This window comes from Nicotiana tabacum, chromosome 9 (genome assembly GCF_000715075.1).
Source record: "Nicotiana tabacum cultivar K326 chromosome 9, ASM71507v2, whole genome shotgun sequence".
Taxonomy (NCBI): domain Eukaryota; kingdom Viridiplantae; phylum Streptophyta; class Magnoliopsida; order Solanales; family Solanaceae; genus Nicotiana; species Nicotiana tabacum.
The window spans coordinates 84,823,827-84,842,560 of NC_134088.1; the positions used below are offsets into that span (position 1 = coordinate 84,823,827).

Sequence of the window (18,734 nt, forward strand, 5' to 3'; positions counted from 1 at the left end):
GAATTGAAAGTTTAAGCATTTCCAAGCTCATAATATAAACTTATATTTTCCATATAATAGAAAGTTATAAAATCAATAATTTTGTAAAATTAATTAGAATAATGTTCCATTATAAAGAAGAAGAAAAGCAACTTCTACTACCAAATAGCAGATCATAGCGTTACACTTGTTTTAGAATTTGCAAATTTAATTTTTTTGAATTTTTGGAGAACTATTTATTTGATCTCTTTTTGAAGATTTTCAAAGTCATTTTTTTTTTGACCATCACATGGTTCGTTACTGATAGTTTTCTTTAATCTAAAGGGATAACTTCAGATTAAATTATATGGAGCGTAACATCAGAACGACGCCGCAGTATACCTCAAAACTATTTCAACATGGAGCACGAAATGGATCACGCACGAATCAGATTCATATTTTAATTAATTATTTTTTAAAGCAGCTTAAATAAATATCACCCGCAAAAATCCCCTCACGCAAACAAAGGAAAGAAGATGAAGTTCCAACCAAGTCAATTCTTCGAAGCTTCTTCTTTTACTTCATTCAACTAAATACAAGTCAGTTCAAAGAATAATTTATCGCCGTGCAAGTAATTTCTCCGGTTCCGGTGAGATCGACAAGAAGTTTCAGAATGGCCGGAGGAGGATGGAGAGGATCTAGATCGGGACCGATACTTAATCGTATTTCATCTTCTCGAAGCATTCGTCTTGGTAGTGTACAACCTCAAGCACCCGGTCATCGTACTGTCTTCGTTAATGATCGTGAAGCTAATGCCCTTGCCAAATTCAAGGTACTGATATTTCCTACTTAAGTTACTGGATACGGACTAGTAGTGACTGTGCAGCGACTTAGTATTAATATTTATATTTTTAAATTTTTTATTTTTATGAGCATAATGAATAGTGAGGAACAACCCGATAGTGTAGAAAAATCTTAATTTTGTTAATACATGTAAGTTAAACCCTTTATATTTGGGTTTAATTTATGTGAACTGACAGAGTAGAAAGATTGTATACACTATTAATGTACTTTTACGGGTCAGTATAGTAGCTATAATGTGCATGATTATAATGAAGTAAAATAGTCCTTGTTTTGTTTTGCAAGAGGATCTCTTATTTCCGTGTCTTAAGTGTGTTTTGGGTGTGTGCTTATTTCCACACACAAAGAATTAATAAGAAAGAAGAAATGATATTCCTGATTTTCATTTAATTTCCTTAAATCCCTAGTGTCCAATATAGTCTTAAACTTTTGGTTATGTAAGTTAGCTGTTTGGTCAACTGATTAAGGGAGAAGGAAAAAGGAAAAAGGAAAAAGGAAAAATAGAAAAGAGAAAGTTCAGTTTCTTTTTCTGTCAATCTATTTAGATGGATTAGTAAAGTGTAATCAAATGTAAATATGCCTTGTGCTGACAAGGTGCAGGTAAATGATTTATTAAGGAAAATGTCAAGTGGTAGCTATTGTCCCTCTTTGATAAATTGTGTTCCTCGGACGCCACCAAGTCTGTTCTACACATATTTTAGCTTTCATCTGATTAGTTGCAATGCTTTTGTTTTCAGGGAAATTCTGTTTCAACTACGAAGTATGATGTCATAACATTCCTGCCAAAGGGGTTATTTGAACAGGTAAATTGGTTTTGCTCTTATCCTGTGCCCTTTTTAGGCATGTTATTTTGCTTAGTTAAGCTTTCTGCATTTATGCCGACTTAAACAGTTAGTTTTGTTCTCTTCATAAAAAACAGTTAATTTTATTCTTCCAATGGAAAGCAACACAGTATTAGCATATAATTTAGAGGGCACACTTTTACCTTTTCATCAAAAAAATAATTTAGAGGACACATACACAGGGTTTGTAGTTTCTTTAGTAACTAATGAGCGAGAGAAGTTCCTTTAGTAACTAATGAGACTTTTTGAGGGTGTTTATTTTATACGCTATCAGGTGATAAAAATCCATCTAAAAAAAAAACTATTTTCGTCCCTAATTTTTTTTCCGTTGGGTAGCAGCTTAGTGTCCTTTCTAGTGGCAAATCGTCGAGTCAATTCCCTTTCATTTTCATTCCTTCATTTTAATCCTTGTAGCTTGTGAAATGGATTTAGACAAAGTTTGTATTTTGAATTGTTTCTGTTTGGTAGGAAGGGAGCCACAAGTGATAGCTTTTATATCCCTTTTTTTGGAAAGGTAAATAAGACTTTTGTTGCGGCAAAAGATACCAGCACTAGCAAGTCCGTACAGAAGTAGTGATTCCATTTACAAAATAAAATTCAAGCTGATACAGTGCTGATACATTCTACCATTTCATCTACTTCACATACATTTTGTAACCTATACCAGAGCGCTAACAAGTAAAGGCATCTATTTTCTAGTATATGTACAGTTTAAGCTTTCCCTTGAAAGCACCTGCAGTTCCTTTCTGTCCATATGATCCAGCATATGCAGGAATTGTTTTTCACAACATCTTCAGTTCTTTTCTGCCAGCATCCTGGATTGGAGACTTAACAGACTTAGGTATCACTCATATGACCCCAAAATTATTCAGCAAAACCTCCCAGAGTTGCCTTGTGGTTGAGCAATACAAAACAAGTGTTATAGTCTCATGCTTCCTGTTCAAGCCAACATTAAAAAAGAAGAAAAACATTTACTACATATTTGAAGTCACATTCTCTACCTAACAAAAACATGGCTCCATATAGGTGCTTTTTAGTTCCCAGATGAACTTTAAATAACTGGGACCTGTGCTCCTAGTTAAGTGACTGCCTCAAGTATATCCAAATTTAGTTTCCTCAAGAGTAGGACATTGGGCATTTCACTTGGATTTAATATTTTTAGGTTCAATGTACCCCAAAAGAACCATAATCCGTAAAAAAATATAGAGGAAAAATGAAGTGTATATCTTATCAAAGTGATCATATTTGTTTTAGTAAATATGCTCTTCAGACGCTTGAACCTGCTTGGATGCTTCAAATAGATCTAGATGAATTGTCGATTTAAATAGAAGACATATGCATTAGCTCGACCGGTAATGCGCTTAGTCGTGGATACCTGTTGATGGTGGAAGGTCGTGAACCTAAGTTTATGGTTTCCCAAGAAACACAATAAAGAAAAAATTTCCTAAGAAGATACTTGATGTGTAGATTTCAGCATAAGGTCAGATAACTGAACGCCATTTCTGGATGGGCTACGGAGGCATGGGAATAGCACGTGGGCGGAAAGTCTTTTTATTGGGGGAGTCTAACTTTCCTGTTTTGTTTATCATTTAAAGATGAAGCTATCATGGTGCTCCATGAAGGCACTCAACGGATATGAGAGGCCTATTTTTGGTTGGGGAGGCGGACAAATATTTCGGGATGTCGAGATAAGAGAAGAAGGGGAGATGATTGCCAATCTAGCTAGGTTGAATATTCATTAGTTGCCATGATTTGTCGAAAAAACTTGCGCATTTATGTGGAGGTTTTGTAAAAGCGTAGTGCAGTATGATGGACGTGACTATAATGAGAACTCTTGTCAAGAAAGGAAGCAAATTTTTCGCCAACAATTTTAGCAGATGAGGGTGACTCATTCTTCAAGATCTGGTCAATGTTGGAGTTCACACTAATGGTGATTGGAGTGGGGTGGAAGGAAGAACAGAGGAGGGAGGTAAAAAGGGAGAAAGGGAAGGTGGAGATCGAGGTGGAGTAGAGGAGGAGAAGAGATGCCACGATCGCTTGAAATGACGATGTACCATAACAAATAGTTGTAGATCAAGTCACAAAAATAAGTTATAAAAGGAGACGATGACACAAGGAGCTTCTTAGGCCAATTTGTCCATAGGCCAGGGTGATTGGTGGCCTCTAGTCGTGCAAACGAAGGATAATCGTTGCTCAAAGATGGAATTGGGTTCAAATCTCAGCCTTAAATGGATCTAAAATAGGCTCGGACTCTCAGCCCTCACGGTGAAAGACACTAGATATGGAGATTTGGGGTTGGGGAGCATGTTGTATCAAAAACTGTGATAGCAAAAACTTATAGAATTGTGAAGGGGTTTGGAAGCCTAAAAACACTACTCTTCATTTTCGGTGCGGCATATAGAGGAATTATCATGAAGGGATGTAATGAGTTCAATGGCTACATAGTTGCTACATTGTATTCAGGGTTGAGGATGGAAAAATGTTCGGTTTTTCGGAGCACAATTGGTGTGGAAGAGTACGTTAAGGCCTACATTTTTAACATCTACAGAGTTTGTGCTAGAAAGTGATGATCGTACAACATAGAAAGAGGATACGGGGTCATTGGGATTTAGAGTTTAAGAGGAATCTCTAAGATGGGGGCATAACGAAATTCCAAAGCCTAGTTGAAATGGTCTACAAGCAAAACATAATGTTAGCCAATCAAGACTTGTGTAGATGGCAATGTTGTCAAAGGCGAAAAAAGTTAAAAGTGCTCTAGGTCTATCGGGGCTTTAAAAGATGCGAGGACTTCAGTGGAAAAAGATGCAACGAAGAAATAGAATAAAAACATATATGTAATGCAAAAACAGAGCAGCGACTTCATTTATACTGATTTCCTTAACAATTGACATATATTTGGCCAATCATATTTATTGTTAAGTACCGCTCTATTCAAAGTAGAACTTATGGGTAATAAGACGCATGGCTTAGTGCCTTGCCTACGCTGAAGCACAACCTAAGCGAGGCGAAGCGCCTACCTTGAGCTTCTCTGCGCTTGGGCCTTAAGCGTACCTCAAATGATCCTTTGACAACACTGGTACATGGGGGTTGGAATGCGACAAAATGTTCTATATTAAGTCATATTACCATAAGCTTTTGGTCGTAGAAGGATCTGCCTTCTCAAACCTTTTCTTTATAAGGAAAATATTTTTATTAACGACCTGCATTTTCAAACCTATCGGTTTGGATTTATAGGGGACTAGAAAATGTGTGCTTTTTGCTTGTCCGGCGGCAGATGGAGTGATCTTGACAACAAAAAATTGAGAAAGAGGTTTACATATGTCAATTGGTGTTTTGTGTGTAAAAATTCGGCGAAGACGTAGATCATCTCCTTTTGCGCTAGCGGCAAAGGGAGTGATTATGACAACAAAAAAATTAATAAAGAGGTTTACATATGTCAATTGGTGTTTTGTGTGTAAAAATTCGGCGAAGACATAGATCATCTCCTTTTTCCCTGTTAGTAGTATCTCGACTGTGGTGAGATATTTTGAAATGGTCTGGTTTACAATGGACGATGGCAGACTTAGTGATTGGGGAACCATTTAGCTGGACCTTTAAAAGAAGAAGAAAAGATGAAGAGCTTAGGATGTTGCTTCACTAGCCTTGATGTGTATCTTTGGAAGGAGAGAAATAAGAGGGTTTTTGAAGGGATAGAACACTAGAGCATGATTTTATATTTGTGAAGAATATATTTTTATCCCTAGTTTCTTTTTGAGCACCCATGAGGTTTCAGTTTGTATAGAAAATAAAGTGTCTCTTGTAGAGTCTCACTTTTTTTTCTTTTTTTGTAGATTCTCTACCTTTGGTATACAATTTTTATACCGGAGATTTTCCCATCATTAATAAAGTTGTTTAACCTTATTGAACAACGACTGGCGTTGTAGTCTATTAGTGTGTTAGACTGTTAAATCATTTTATCTATAGCGAGTGGATTCAATTTGAATTAGGCATGACTTTTTGATAAGGTATTTGACATGAAATTTTTTCATGAGGCCATACATCCGTATTGTTCAATCTGTCTTTCTGTAACCTTCATCTTATTTCTGTACCATTCTTCTTATACTGACAGTTCAGGCGGGTGGCTAATCTCTACTTCCTTATGATCTCAATTTTGTCATGCACTCCAATAAGGTATAAATTACTACTATGTAATGTTTTTATGTGGCTTACCCTTATTATCTCTCTCTCCGATTATGCATTATTTGTGCTGAAAATGAGAGAAGAGTCTAGTTTAGAGAGAGTGGGGTTATTGTTTTTTGTTAAGCATCTAAACTAGATTAGAGTTCAATGATGCGTGATGCTATTGGAGGTTGTTTGGCCGTTGACACTAAGTAATGAAATTTCCCTTTATTTATTTTTTGTCTTGGTCTATAAGTCATCTTGCAAGCTATTTCAAGAAATTAATTTATACCTGAATGACATTTGCTATGTTTTTTCATGATTTGCACCTGAAAAAAGAATCTTGTTTGAATGCAGTCCCGTAAGTCCAATAACAAATGTGCTTCCTTTGAGCATGGTGCTTCTTGTTTCTCTAATTAAGGAGGCTTGGGAGGACTGGGTGAGTACTATCTACTTCATTGCCTTCTTTCTCCTTTGGTTCTTAAACTGACTGTTATATGGACTATATTCGTTAAATAGAGTAAAATTCTATTGACACCTTTATCCTTTTCCCCTTTTGATTCGGAGCTATGTGCTTATGCTTTCCTTTCTTGTTCCTTCCTTTATTATTTGTAACAGAAGCGTTTTCAGAATGACATGTCTATCAATAACTCCCCCATAGACATGTTGCAAGACCAGAAATGGGTAAATGTACCATGGAAGAAGCTGCAGGCTGGAGATATCGTGAGAGTAAGTATAAGTGTGTAACGGGGTCTTTGAACTTTGCTTCTTCTTCTGCATCGTGTCTTGTAAAGTGGATTATCAGGATATGGTTTTGCCATTTCATATCTATTGTTTTGGTACTCATTATTAACATCCATTTACATGTTTTGTAACTTTCTCTAGGATCTTTATTTAGCTTGTTTTGTCAACTGCTATATGTTATATGAGCAAGGGTGTGAGTCTAAGGCACAAGTGTGTTACCAGAGTGGAAAACGCTTTTTGTATATTTTGGGGAGTTCATTTGAAGTATGTCACTGTCCACCCCTACTGACACAGTTCCAGCGGGCAGTCTTGGTAACCTAGGTAACTGGAACTGTTGCATCACAAGACAAGAAGTTTAGCTCATAGTTCAAATTGGCTATTGTGGATAATTGGCAAAAGTTAAAATACAGAAGTGGCTGTTCTGGGTTTGCTTCTTTGGTTAATTTATATAGAAGCCAAAATTTACCATGGCGTTTTAGGAGCTGGATGTCTGGTCATGACACCAGTTAGTGTGATTATATCTCCTTCTAAATTCTGGCTTTGAGCCCACAGCAATTGGGATGGGGAAGATGATCTATGGTAACTTACTAATATGTGCAGAAGTCATTTAACCTTACCTTCCCTCCTTGGTGGAGGTAAAGTGCATTTGCAGAAGAAGCTATACAATTAATATTCACTTTTGATTATGCAAAATTGCTAGAGTATTTATTTTTACTTTTCTGTTAATTGCACATCTCTAGCAAATCACTACTTGGTGCAGTTCTGTGCTGCAGACCATCTGTTCATTTCATGGATAAATTCCAAAGCTGTTTTAAATAAACAAGGGAATACTTATTCAAGAAGTCCATCCCAATAATAAAGTAGTGGCTGTGGCTCCTCATGGTATTAAATTGGTAGCAACGACTCAATAAAGCTGTCTTATTATAAAACAAGGGATAAGCCTGGGCTATTTAATTCATTTGAACTATGGGTTAAGCTCTAGAATTTGAGGCGCGTGGACCACCAGTTATTTAGAATCTTACAGTTTTGAATATTGTTGAATCTGAAGAGTTGCAAGATCAATGCAGTCTGCTTGTTCAGCTTGCTTTGTCCTTTCAGCGCGGGGATAGTCCATCACTGATGTGGTTGACATTCTGGATGCACACTTCACAAATGGAAAATGCTTTCCACCCACTCCTCCCTAACTATTGATTTAGGAATGATTTCAGTTCGGTTATTCAAAAGTAGTTTTTGCACTTTGAAGGAACTCTTATACAGCCTTCTGAAGAAAATTGCTCGAAGAATGTAAGGTTGTACAAGAAGCCTTTTTCTTGCAGGTTAAGCAGGATGAGTTCTTCCCCGCAGATCTTATCTTTCTTGCCAGCACAAACCCAGACGGAGTCTGCTATATTGAGGTTGTACTTGATCCTTATCTGATTTCTTTTTTACTTGTGATAAAAGATAGGTTGCTCTAAAGTATTTGGAAAAGAGGTACTTGGATAATGTCACAAATAAATGTATTGGTTTTCGTCTCTTCCATCATGCTCTCTACTAACTGGTACATGGATTTCCTCAGACGGCGAATTTGGATGGTGAAACTAATTTAAAGATCAGAAAGGCACTGGAGAAGACCTGGGATTATGTGTCTCCTGAGAAAGTATCTGAATTCAGAGGTTTGGTTTCTCTACTGCTATTGACCAATCAAATATATCTGCATGATAATGCATGTAATATTGACATTTGGTTGTACAAGTGCAATGAAATTACTTCAAGTCCAGTGGAAGATCTAGTTGTACTGTTGTAGCATATAGCCTCTGAAATAGATGTGTGGAATTCCTTATTTCCAGCTTTTCAAATGCTTGCTGCTTGATATCCTTCGACGTGTCAGATTTATGTTCAGTCCATGAAAAGTTATTCCAATGATTAGCGGGACAAATCCTATAGCTGGTTCTTTCGTAAAATGCACTTCATAACGTTAGTAGTTGCAGTTTAGTTACAACTACTTCACATCTAAGTTCATATATGGTTGATAAATGTTCAGATCTCAGCATGAAGTGCACAAGTCAAGCCATTGCTCACATGCTATTACATTTGATGAAAATGTATACTCACTTTTCTAAATGTGTTAATGAAGGATGCTATTTAAACACATTTAAGATGTGCAACCATGTGTATCATGATCTCCCGCAGATGCTTCCCAGAAGAGATGTTATTGTTTATTTTATATCAGAATTATGATGACGAATATCAAATGCTTCTTCCATAGAAGCCTGACCTATCTGATTGCAACTTTAGGAAGATCTTGCCCTGATAATATTACGTGTTTGATGTTCTCTTGCATTTTACTTTAACCAGGCGAAGTACAATGTGAGCAGCCTAATAACTCATTGTACACATTCACTGGCAATTTGATTATTCAAAAGCAAACCTTGCCACTCAGTCCAAATCAACTTCTTTTACGGGTATGTATTTCTTATGTTGTTTCCCCATTTGTTTATTTTATGTTTCTGGTTTTAAATATTGTGTGGTATATACTGATTAAGGGAAAAAAATATAGTTCACGGTAAATGCATCTTCGAGCAGATATCCTAGCTGACTATGATCTGTTCTTTGCCATTTATTCACCTGCTATTCTTGTCCATTCCCTTTTATGACTTATCTTTGAATTTTTGTCTGCTAAGTTGTGATATCTCTAATTCATAGTACATTTGGTGAATTTTAGTTTCATGTTTTCTTCTTGATATCGCTGTATTTCTTCCAGGGGTGCAGTCTGAGAAACACTGAGTACATTGTCGGGGCTGTCATTTTCACTGGGCATGAAACAAAGGTATTGAGTCTGAATTTAACTTATAAGTTACCCTTTTCTCTTCCCTTTGCTTCTTCCTGTTCTTTTTTCTTTTTGAGGGTGCAGCATACCTTTTTATTTATTTATAGCATCCTTGTCAAGAATGTTTCAAGGAAGTAGGTTTAATGTCATGATCTATTCAGTAATGATGTTTTCTCCAACTATTTTGCTGCATTCTTGTGTTATAAAGTTACAGTAGCAACCTTGTTTTATGTGATATTCTATATTGCTGTTTCTACATCGCTTTGCTTTGCGGCCATTGCTACTTGGCTTTTCACTTTGGTTCTTATTCTCAGTTGCTTCTGCCAACCATGGTTTAATACAGGTTATGATGAATTCTATGAAAATTCCTTCCAAAAGAAGCACTTTGGAGAAGAAACTTGACAAACTTATTATCGCTCTCTTTAGTGCTCTTCTATGTATGTGTCTCTTGGGAGCCATAGGCAGGTTTGATCAATTGCTATACCCTTCCTGCTATTTTGGAACTTCTGTTACGTTTTCCTCCATGCTGAAAATTTTGGATTGGCTTGGAATTTTGCAGTGGTATCTTCATAAACGAGAAGTACTATTATTTGCGGTTTGAAAGTAGCAAAAATTCAGACCCACAATCCAACCCTGACAATAGATTTGTGGTAATTGTGTAGATTCTGACATGTTTATCTTTCCACTTGTCTGTGCAGCACTTCTCCCTATTTGTGTCTCCAATTACTCTTTTGCTGTCTGCTCAGGTTGCAGTTCTGACCATGTTCACTTTAATCACTCTCTATTCACCGATTATTCCGATCTCTCTCTATGTCTCCGTTGAGGTAGATTAATGGCAGTTTCTTTGTTTTTTGTTTTGGTGCTTTGCAGATTTTGATTTTAATGTTCTGTGTGCTTTCATCTTACTTTCTTTTGTCACTTTCAGATGATTAAATTTATACAGTCCAATAAGTTTATCAACAATGACTTGCACATGTACCATGCTGAGAGCAACACCCCCGCACAGGCTAGGACATCTAATTTGAACGAGGAACTTGGGCAGGTAAATGTTTATGCTGTTACGAAGGGGTTGAAATTAATTTGTTTAGACGATCTCTATGTGCGCTAACATAAACAGTGATTTTGCACAACAAGGAAACAAGAGTGGTTGCTTCAATTTTTACCCTCTGCTCTAGTGTATGTTCTTAACAAATGAGTTCATGAGCCACTGGCTACTTCTCTATGGACAGGTGGAATACATATTTTCTGACAAAACTGGAACTCTTACGAGGAACTTGATGGAGTTTTTTAAGTGTTCAATCGGTGGAGAGATATATGGCACTGGTGTCAGTGAAATTGAGATGGGAACTGCTCAGCGAATTGGGCTGAAAGTTGAGGTAAATATACTCTTGGGCAAGATAAAGACAGATTCATGACTCTGTCTTGCGTTGATTTTGAGAATTGTTACAGGCTAAGAAATCATCAACTGAAGCGCGAGAGAAAGGTTTCAATTTTGATGATGCTCGACTGATGCGAGGTGCCTGGAGGAATGAGCCTAATCCTTATTCATGCAGGGTAAATATATGATTATTATTTTTGGAATAAAAGGAGAACATGAGTTTTTTTTATAGTAATAATTGTCACGTTTGAACAATCAAATGCCATAGGTTTTCTTTTGAAAAGAAAAAAGGAAAAGAAAATTGCTGTCTTTGAACTATCTTTTTTTTAAAAAATAAAATAAAAAATTCAATCATAAGAGTTTTCACTTCTTGCTTATGAAGTTTTTGGTATCAAATTCAGTCAAATCTTTAATCAACACTAGACTAGTAATGAAAATCTTATTTTCTTATTATCTTGCTTTCTTCTCTGTCGTTCTTCTTTTTGAGGTTAGTTATCCCTGTATAAACTTAAAACAGATAAATAAAATATCCCTCTCTGACCTTAAAACCTTTAGAAGAGGCAGATCACAAAGTTCAACGTGATACCAGAGCGCACACAGATTCTAGGGACTAGGTTGCTTCTTACCACTGTCCATTGACAAAATATTTGCCACATGCTTGGTACAAGAAAAAACAATTAGGTCATAGTGTGAGGCGGCGTATACAAATCTAAAGATGTCCCCTTGCTGTTAGATGAAGTAGTTCCCACAATTCTAACCTAAAGCCTTCAATTAATAGTCTAGTACTTTGTGGTGTGAACTTCCATTTCTTTTCCAAGTTCAGTGTCTACGTTTGAATTTGTATGATTGTTAAGAGAAGTTGAAATATGTGTTGTTTGGTTTCAGAAGGGGGAAAATGTGAGCTCATAGTTGCTTTTTTGATTGTTTAGTATCAGAATAGAGAAAATTACAATACGTGAGTTGAAGTGGGTCCAATGTAACTTTTTCTATCATATAATCTATCATAGAACTCTTTCTTGGGAAAGTGAAATTTATTTGCAAAAGGAAAGGTGAATTTTATGTAGGGAATGAAGGGAGTTTAAACTCACAAGGGTATATTTTGTGTGTGAACTATCACCTTCATATTGAGTTGTCCTTGTAAAACAACTGTCACATGGGTGCACTAACACTTACTTATCTAGCACTTATAGATGGCTAGTTTAATGAGGCTAGGGTTGTTTGTTCAGGAATTTTTCAGATGCCTTGCTATATGCCATACGGTGCTGCCTGAAGGTGAAGAAACCCCAGAAAAAATACGATATCAAGCGGCATCCCCGGACGAGTCTGCTTTGGTTGTAGCAGCAAAAAATTTTGGCTTCTTCTTTTACAAGTGTGTGCCTCTTTAGAATTACTGTTACATTTATGTTGTCTTCTGCCATAAGGTTCCGTTTATTGAAACTTAGCCTATGAAATAAATGTTGAAGGTTACTAACATACACCACTAGGTTTGAAGATTTTGGAATATGGTTATCTACATATCATAGTAGTGAAAGTAGTCATAATATAATGGGAGAGCACTCATCATAGGGACGCTATTTTATTCAGGAGAAGAGAATAAGCGCCGATATGGAGTCATTATCTGATAGGAGAATAGTTTTCATCGGAAAGCTACTGTAGATCCAGTTCCTGTTATTATTTACTTATTTTATTGAAGCATGTGAGAAGAGAATAAAATCACAACACATTTTCAGCAGGATGCCGTTCCTGGTGCCAGCTCCATAGGAGGTATAAATGGATGAAAGTACTATATTGGGTGATAATTATCGCTGATATTCAGATATATATAGTCATTTTGGGCTACCTCTGAGTTGCATGCTTTATTTTCTCAACAACGGTTGAACTTAGTAGGCTTTTTGGTGAGTGATTGATCAACTTAAAACAAAAAAAGAAAAATTAGTTGTGCAATTGTTATCAAGAGGGCATTTTCTATCAGAAGGGGCCATTGTGTAATTAGAACTAGAATTAATTAATAAATATCTGCGAGGTCTAAGATTCTGGAAAGAGTTAATCATACTGCTTTTTGGCACTATTTCTGTTTTAGCTGGGTCACTGGTAACCATGAATATAAATTTTCTGCAGACGTACACCAACTATGATTTATGTACGCGAGTCACATGTTGAGAAGATGGGGAAGATTCAAGATGTTCCCTATGAGATTCTAAATGTTCTCGAATTCAACAGGTGTCAGCACATTCTAACTTGTATATTAGCTTGGATTACCTGCGTGATGCCTAACGAGGTTGACTATTATCCTTCCGTTTTGTGTTTAGTACGAGAAAGCGCCAGTCTGTTGTATGTCGTTATCCTGAAGGCAGATTGGTTCTCTACTGCAAGGTAGGCACTTTATGTGGAACGATGCATTTGAGGAGATTCCTTTAGTACGAAGTTATCATAAAGACTACTTATTTCAGGGTGCAGATAATGTAATTTATGAGAGGTTGCAAGATGGAGACAATGATTTGAGGAAAAGAACTAGGGAACACTTGGAGCAATTTGGGGCTGCTGGACTTCGGACACTTTGCTTGGCTTATAGAGATTTAACCCCTGATATGTATGAAAAATGGAATGAGAAATTCATTCAAGCTAAATCTTCTCTCCGAGACCGTGAGAAGAAATTGGATGAGGTGAGCATAATGTAAACTATTGCCCTTTAAGTTTATATCATCTTTCCAGATTTCCAGCTTTTCAGTTGTTCTGATTTTGCTTTCTTTCTGGGATTGACTTTTGTCTTGACTTATTCATCCGTTTTGTTGTGATGTCATTTTAGTTTGAGGGGTAGAATGCAATTATTTCCATACGCATTTAAGTTCTTATTTCCATTGGATTTGCTCGTTCTAGCGTTATTATGCTCATCTTTTAATTTAAGAGAGGTGGTTTTCTTTTGCCAGTTTGTGATGCCAAACACACTGCTTCTGTGTTGAACTGTCTAGTCCAGATTATCCAAAGCTTCTTGGAATTCCTGTTCTGGGCCCTGGTTCCTGACTTGAATAACACATCTGAAATTGATTTGCCAACTGTGATCATTCTAGAGACTGGATAATATAGCTTTCACCTGCGTAAAACCTGACTATTTAATGGTTTATCCGTGTCTTAGATTACAATATTCTTGAATACACAGAATATAAATGGATGGAAGTGGTATATTGGGTGATTATTATTGATATTTTTATAATTGTGGTTACTCTCACAATTGTGTGCTTTAGCTTGGAAATCTTCTCTTGTCATTGTTAATGCCAAGGTTTTATTGGTGGTCGAAAGAGTGTAAGCATTTAGCATTTTACAGGTGGCAGAGCTGATAGAAAAGGATCTTGTCTTGATTGGATGCACTGCTATAGAAGACAAGCTTCAAGAAGGTGTACCTGAGTGCATAGAGACGCTTTCAAGGGCTGGAATTAAGATTTGGGTGCTTACCGGTGACAAATTGGAAACAGCAATAAATATAGCTTATGGTTAGCATTGATGACAGGCAGTTTATCATTTGTTAATCTTGATTCAACTTGCACCATCTTATCCTAGTCTCATTTGCATATGTTGCAGCGTGCAAGTTGATCAATAACAGCATGAAACAATTTATCATTAGTTCAGAAACTGATGCAATCAGAGAAGTGGAAGATAGAGTGAGCAGTACTTCTCAATCTTCCTGTTTGTCAGTTACAAAATACACATTATTTAACAATTCTTTTTGTGTTCATTCACAGGGTGATCAGGTGGAGCTTGCTCGTTTTATGCAAGAAACAGTGCAGAACGAGCTTAAAAGGTGTTATGAGGACGCGCAGGAGCATCTTCGTTCTGTATCTGGACCAAAATTAGCACTAATAATTGACGGGAAGTGTTTGATGTATGCATTAGACCCGAGTCTTCGTGTAATGCTGTTGAATTTAAGTTTGAATTGCAGTTCAGTGGTTTGCTGCCGTGTTTCTCCGTTGCAGAAAGCACAGGTGAGGTCATGTAGGTGGTTTTCCTTGAATGGTTACTAACTGAACTTTTCTGTCTGTTGAATATGGGTGACTTAATATGGATGATCACTTCATTTATTCCTGTTGCAGTTTCGTTAGTCTTGGAATTGTCAAGCTGACTTGTGGTTTCTTCAAATTAAGCTGTTTATGTTTGGTTAATAAACATATGGGGTGGAGTCATCCATCTTTTCCCCTGTTATCCCATCATGCAATTCTAGGCAGAAAACAGAAGTTATTTTAATCTATGCATCTGTTTCTCTTTCAAGACTTAATATAAAAATACACCATCTCAATGTCGCTTGTTACCTTTCTCAAAATATTGTTGCTATATGACTTCATAGTAAGAGCTCATTATTCTCAAATAACTTATCCAAAAAGAAAGAAGAGAAGAGGTCGTTAATCTCAGATATTTAATGTTTTGAAATTCTTTTTCGTGGTTCCAGTTTCAAGTTTAGGTTTCTTCAGGTTTCACTGTGATTTTTTCTAATTTCAACAGTGTAATTCTTCAAGTTAAAAACATTGTAATTTCTCTTCAAGTTAGGATGAGCTTTTTGATTGTAATGATACAGGTTTTAGCAACTTCTTCCACTGTTTTTCAGGTGACAAGCTTGGTTAGGAAGGGGGCAAACAGAATAACTCTCAGCATTGGTGATGGAGCTAATGATGTGAGTATGATTCAAGCTGCTCATGTTGGTGTTGGAATAAGTGGACAGGAGGGAATGCAAGCAGTGATGGCTAGTGATTTTGCAGTAGCTCAGTTCCGTTTTCTCGCTGATTTACTGCTTGTCCATGGACGCTGGTCATATCTGAGAATATGCAAGGTTTAAAAGTTTATATGATCTTTGTGCACAAAACTGCATGATCTCTGTTAGGGTAATTATGTGATCTAGAACTTTTACATGCAGGTCGTCACATATTTCTACTACAAGAATCTGACATTTACCCTGACTCAGTTTTGGTTTACCTTCCAAACTGGATTCTCTGGTCAAAGGTTCTATGATGATTGGTTCCAGTCTCTGTATAATGTGATGTTCACAGCTCTCCCTGTTATTGTTCTCGGGCTTTTTGAGAAGGTATATGATGTGTTATAGTTTGTTAGTTCTAAGCAACATATGATGGCAAATAAGTCAGCCAGCTTTTTCTCTAATTGTTATGTTATTCCTTTTTTGGCTATTGCTACACCTCTTTTGTGTATTTAGGACGTCAGTGCTTCCCTCTCCAAGAAATATCCTGAGTTATACAAGGAAGGAATAAGAAATACTTTCTTCAAATGGAGAGTTGTGATTATCTGGGCTTTCTTTGCAATATATCAATCATTGGTGCTGTATTATTTTGTTACTGCTTCAAGTACGAAGGGCATGAATTCATCTGGCAAGATGTTTGGCCTGTGGGATGTTAGTACAATGGCTTTCACTTGTGTTGTTGTAACTGTCAATTTGCGTCTGCTTATGATGTGCAACACAATTACAAGATGGCATCACATCACTGTTGGAGGGAGCATAATATTGTGGTTCATATTTGTCTTCATTTACTCGGGTATTTCCTTGCCAAAGGAGCAGGTGAGTTTGGTCACTTATTTACTGTATTCTTGTGAGTATTCATATGCTAATATGTCCGATATTCCTACTCACTGCAGAAGAATATCTATTTGGTCATCTATGTCTTGATGAGCACATTTTATTTCTACATTGTTCTGCTTCTCGTACCTGTTGCTGCTCTTTTTGGCGACTTCATTTATCAGGGGTAAGTTTCTTTAGTTAATTTTCAAGTCCTCGTACCTAATATCACGATAGGTATTTTATTCGCCCAAAAAATATTATTGCACCCATTTCAGAATTGTGGATTTGTCTGGACTTTGTTTCTAAATTTTGTCAAATCCAGCTAAATATGGTTCGTTTGAAGGAAACATTATTGTCTAGTGGTAATAAAATCTGTTTGTGCATGAAAACAGCGGATCCCATTTGTGGAACCTTCCTGCCAATTTGATTAAGCATGAATATACATGCAATTGAACCATTTGCAAGTGGCTTGGGCCAACGCTAGTTTTTTATTGATTACCACAAAAATTGTTTTTCACTTGGATTCTTCCAGCTGTATAAACTTTTCACTGCTAATTCCTTGGTGTGTCATCTGCATATATTATATGTGAAACAACCAAACTGTTCTCTCCATTTCCTTCTGTGGTGGAGCGTTTTATCCACCCATTCATTTCGGCCCTTTTAAGCATCAAACCAAAGGCTTCCATTACCATGACAAAGAGGTACAGATAATGGATCTCCTCGCTTAGTCCTCTACTGGATTTGAAAAAACCTTCGGAATTTCCATTAATCAACACAGAAAATCTAGCTTTAGAGATGCAAGTAGAAATCCATTGTATCCATTTCTCCCCAAACTTCATTTGTCTCATAATCACCAATAGGAAAGGCCAACTTACATGATCGTCCAGTTTGCAAATAACTCCAGCTTTCTTTCTCTTCAAGTGATGATCAATGCATTCATTAGCTACAAATGCTGCATTGACAATTTGTCTCCCCCTTATAAATGCATTTTTATTACTGCATATTAACTTGACAATCACCTTTTTCAATCTTTCAGCCCCCGTCTTTGAAATAATTTATAAAAACTCTCACGCTAACTTATTGGTCTGAGATCTTTAATTTAAGTGGCGCCTTTTTTCTTGGGAATGAGAGCAATGAAGTTAGCATGGATGCTCCTTTCAAATGTACCTTCATGGTAGAAATACTCAATAGCCTTCATGATATCTTTCTTTAGAATATGCCTACACTTCTGATGGAAAAGCATATTGAAACCATCAGGCCCAGGGGCCTTTTATTACCCATTAAATTTGTTTGACAGCAGCTTCAGCTTCTTCAGAAAAAGGTCTTTGTAGCCAGTGTCTTCTGTCAATATAGCCACATGTTCATCATGCCACATGCGTCTCAATTTCTCCTTTTCCGTAAACAAGTCTTCATAAAAGCTCAAAATATGACCTCTGATCACCTTTTTGCTCTTGCCTTTAATATTTATTTATTTGTTTATATTATTTAAAAATCGATGGTCTACTCTTGCTTAACAATATTAGCTGCTTTTTTTCAGGGTTCAAAGATGGTTCTTCCCTTATGATTATCAGATTGTTCAGGAAATCCACAGGTATGAGATCGACAGTAGGATGGGGGTCCTGGAGATTGGAAATGAGCTTACACCAGAAGAAGAAAGGAGCTATGCAATAAGGCAACTACCTGGACAGAAATCAAAACACACTGGTTTTGCCTTTGATTCACCCGGCTACGAGTCATTTTTTGCATCTCAGGCTGGCGTCTCAATCCCCCAAAAGGCGTGGGATGTAGCTCGGAGAGCAAGTATGAAACCACGGTCAAAGATGCCTCGGGATAACTGACTTCCAGATAGTACAGTTTTTCTTCCCTTTACACTGTACTTCTCTTTTGACCTAGTCAATTTAGCTAATACGTAGAATTAGCTGTGTAATATCTCGTCATGTAGTCTTATTCTTTTACCACCTGCCTCGCCCTCTTATGATTGTTTGGGTTATAGTTATAATTAGGTTTAGTGAGCACTGTAGCAAATTTAGTTCAGAAGAAAACGATACAGATGTAACACTATCTGGAAGTTGGAGCAGCTAATAGTTAAGCTTGTATCTGTTTATTGATAGTTTGGATATTCCCAAGGAACATGATTAATAGATCAGTCTTTTTGCAGTGGTAATTCAAATGAGTTGTATTTTGTTATTTCAGCTGATTACAGCAATATGGCTCAGGGGAGAGCTCTTTTAACCTACCAAATCTCTTTTCCACACCTGTTCTTTCGTTGTGCTACTGTCAAGGTGATTCTGTTGTAAAATGATATTCACCAGATACTCATCTTCTACCGTGGTAGATTCATCGACTAGTAGTGTTTCAATTTCAGTTCCTTGACTCTTGCTCGTCGTATTAGCTAAGAATATTCATATGGAAGATGGCTAATCGGACTCCCTT

The 18,734-nt window shown here is 36.8% G+C and overlaps 1 protein-coding gene across 1 annotated transcript; it reads left to right on the top strand.

Moving 5' to 3' along the window:
- Nucleotides 1-396: 396 nt before the first annotated feature.
- On the top strand, nucleotides 397-18,465 carry LOC107760557 (phospholipid-transporting ATPase 3). The gene is made up of 27 exons (XM_016578623.2): nucleotides 397-790; nucleotides 1,557-1,622; nucleotides 5,770-5,831; nucleotides 6,177-6,258; nucleotides 6,438-6,548; nucleotides 7,880-7,957; nucleotides 8,119-8,215; nucleotides 8,898-9,004; nucleotides 9,304-9,369; nucleotides 9,713-9,834; nucleotides 9,929-10,019; nucleotides 10,116-10,193; nucleotides 10,295-10,411; nucleotides 10,599-10,745; nucleotides 10,819-10,923; nucleotides 11,974-12,116; nucleotides 12,866-12,967; nucleotides 13,057-13,120; nucleotides 13,198-13,410; nucleotides 14,070-14,235; nucleotides 14,324-14,403; nucleotides 14,485-14,724; nucleotides 15,342-15,563; nucleotides 15,648-15,815; nucleotides 15,942-16,301; nucleotides 16,379-16,485; nucleotides 17,839-18,465. Exons 1-27 carry the CDS (start codon nucleotides 632-634, stop codon nucleotides 18,137-18,139), a joined length of 3,654 nt encoding a protein of 1,217 aa, XP_016434109.1. The 5' UTR covers nucleotides 397-631; the 3' UTR covers nucleotides 18,140-18,465.
- The last annotated feature ends 269 nt before the right edge of the window (nucleotides 18,466-18,734 follow it).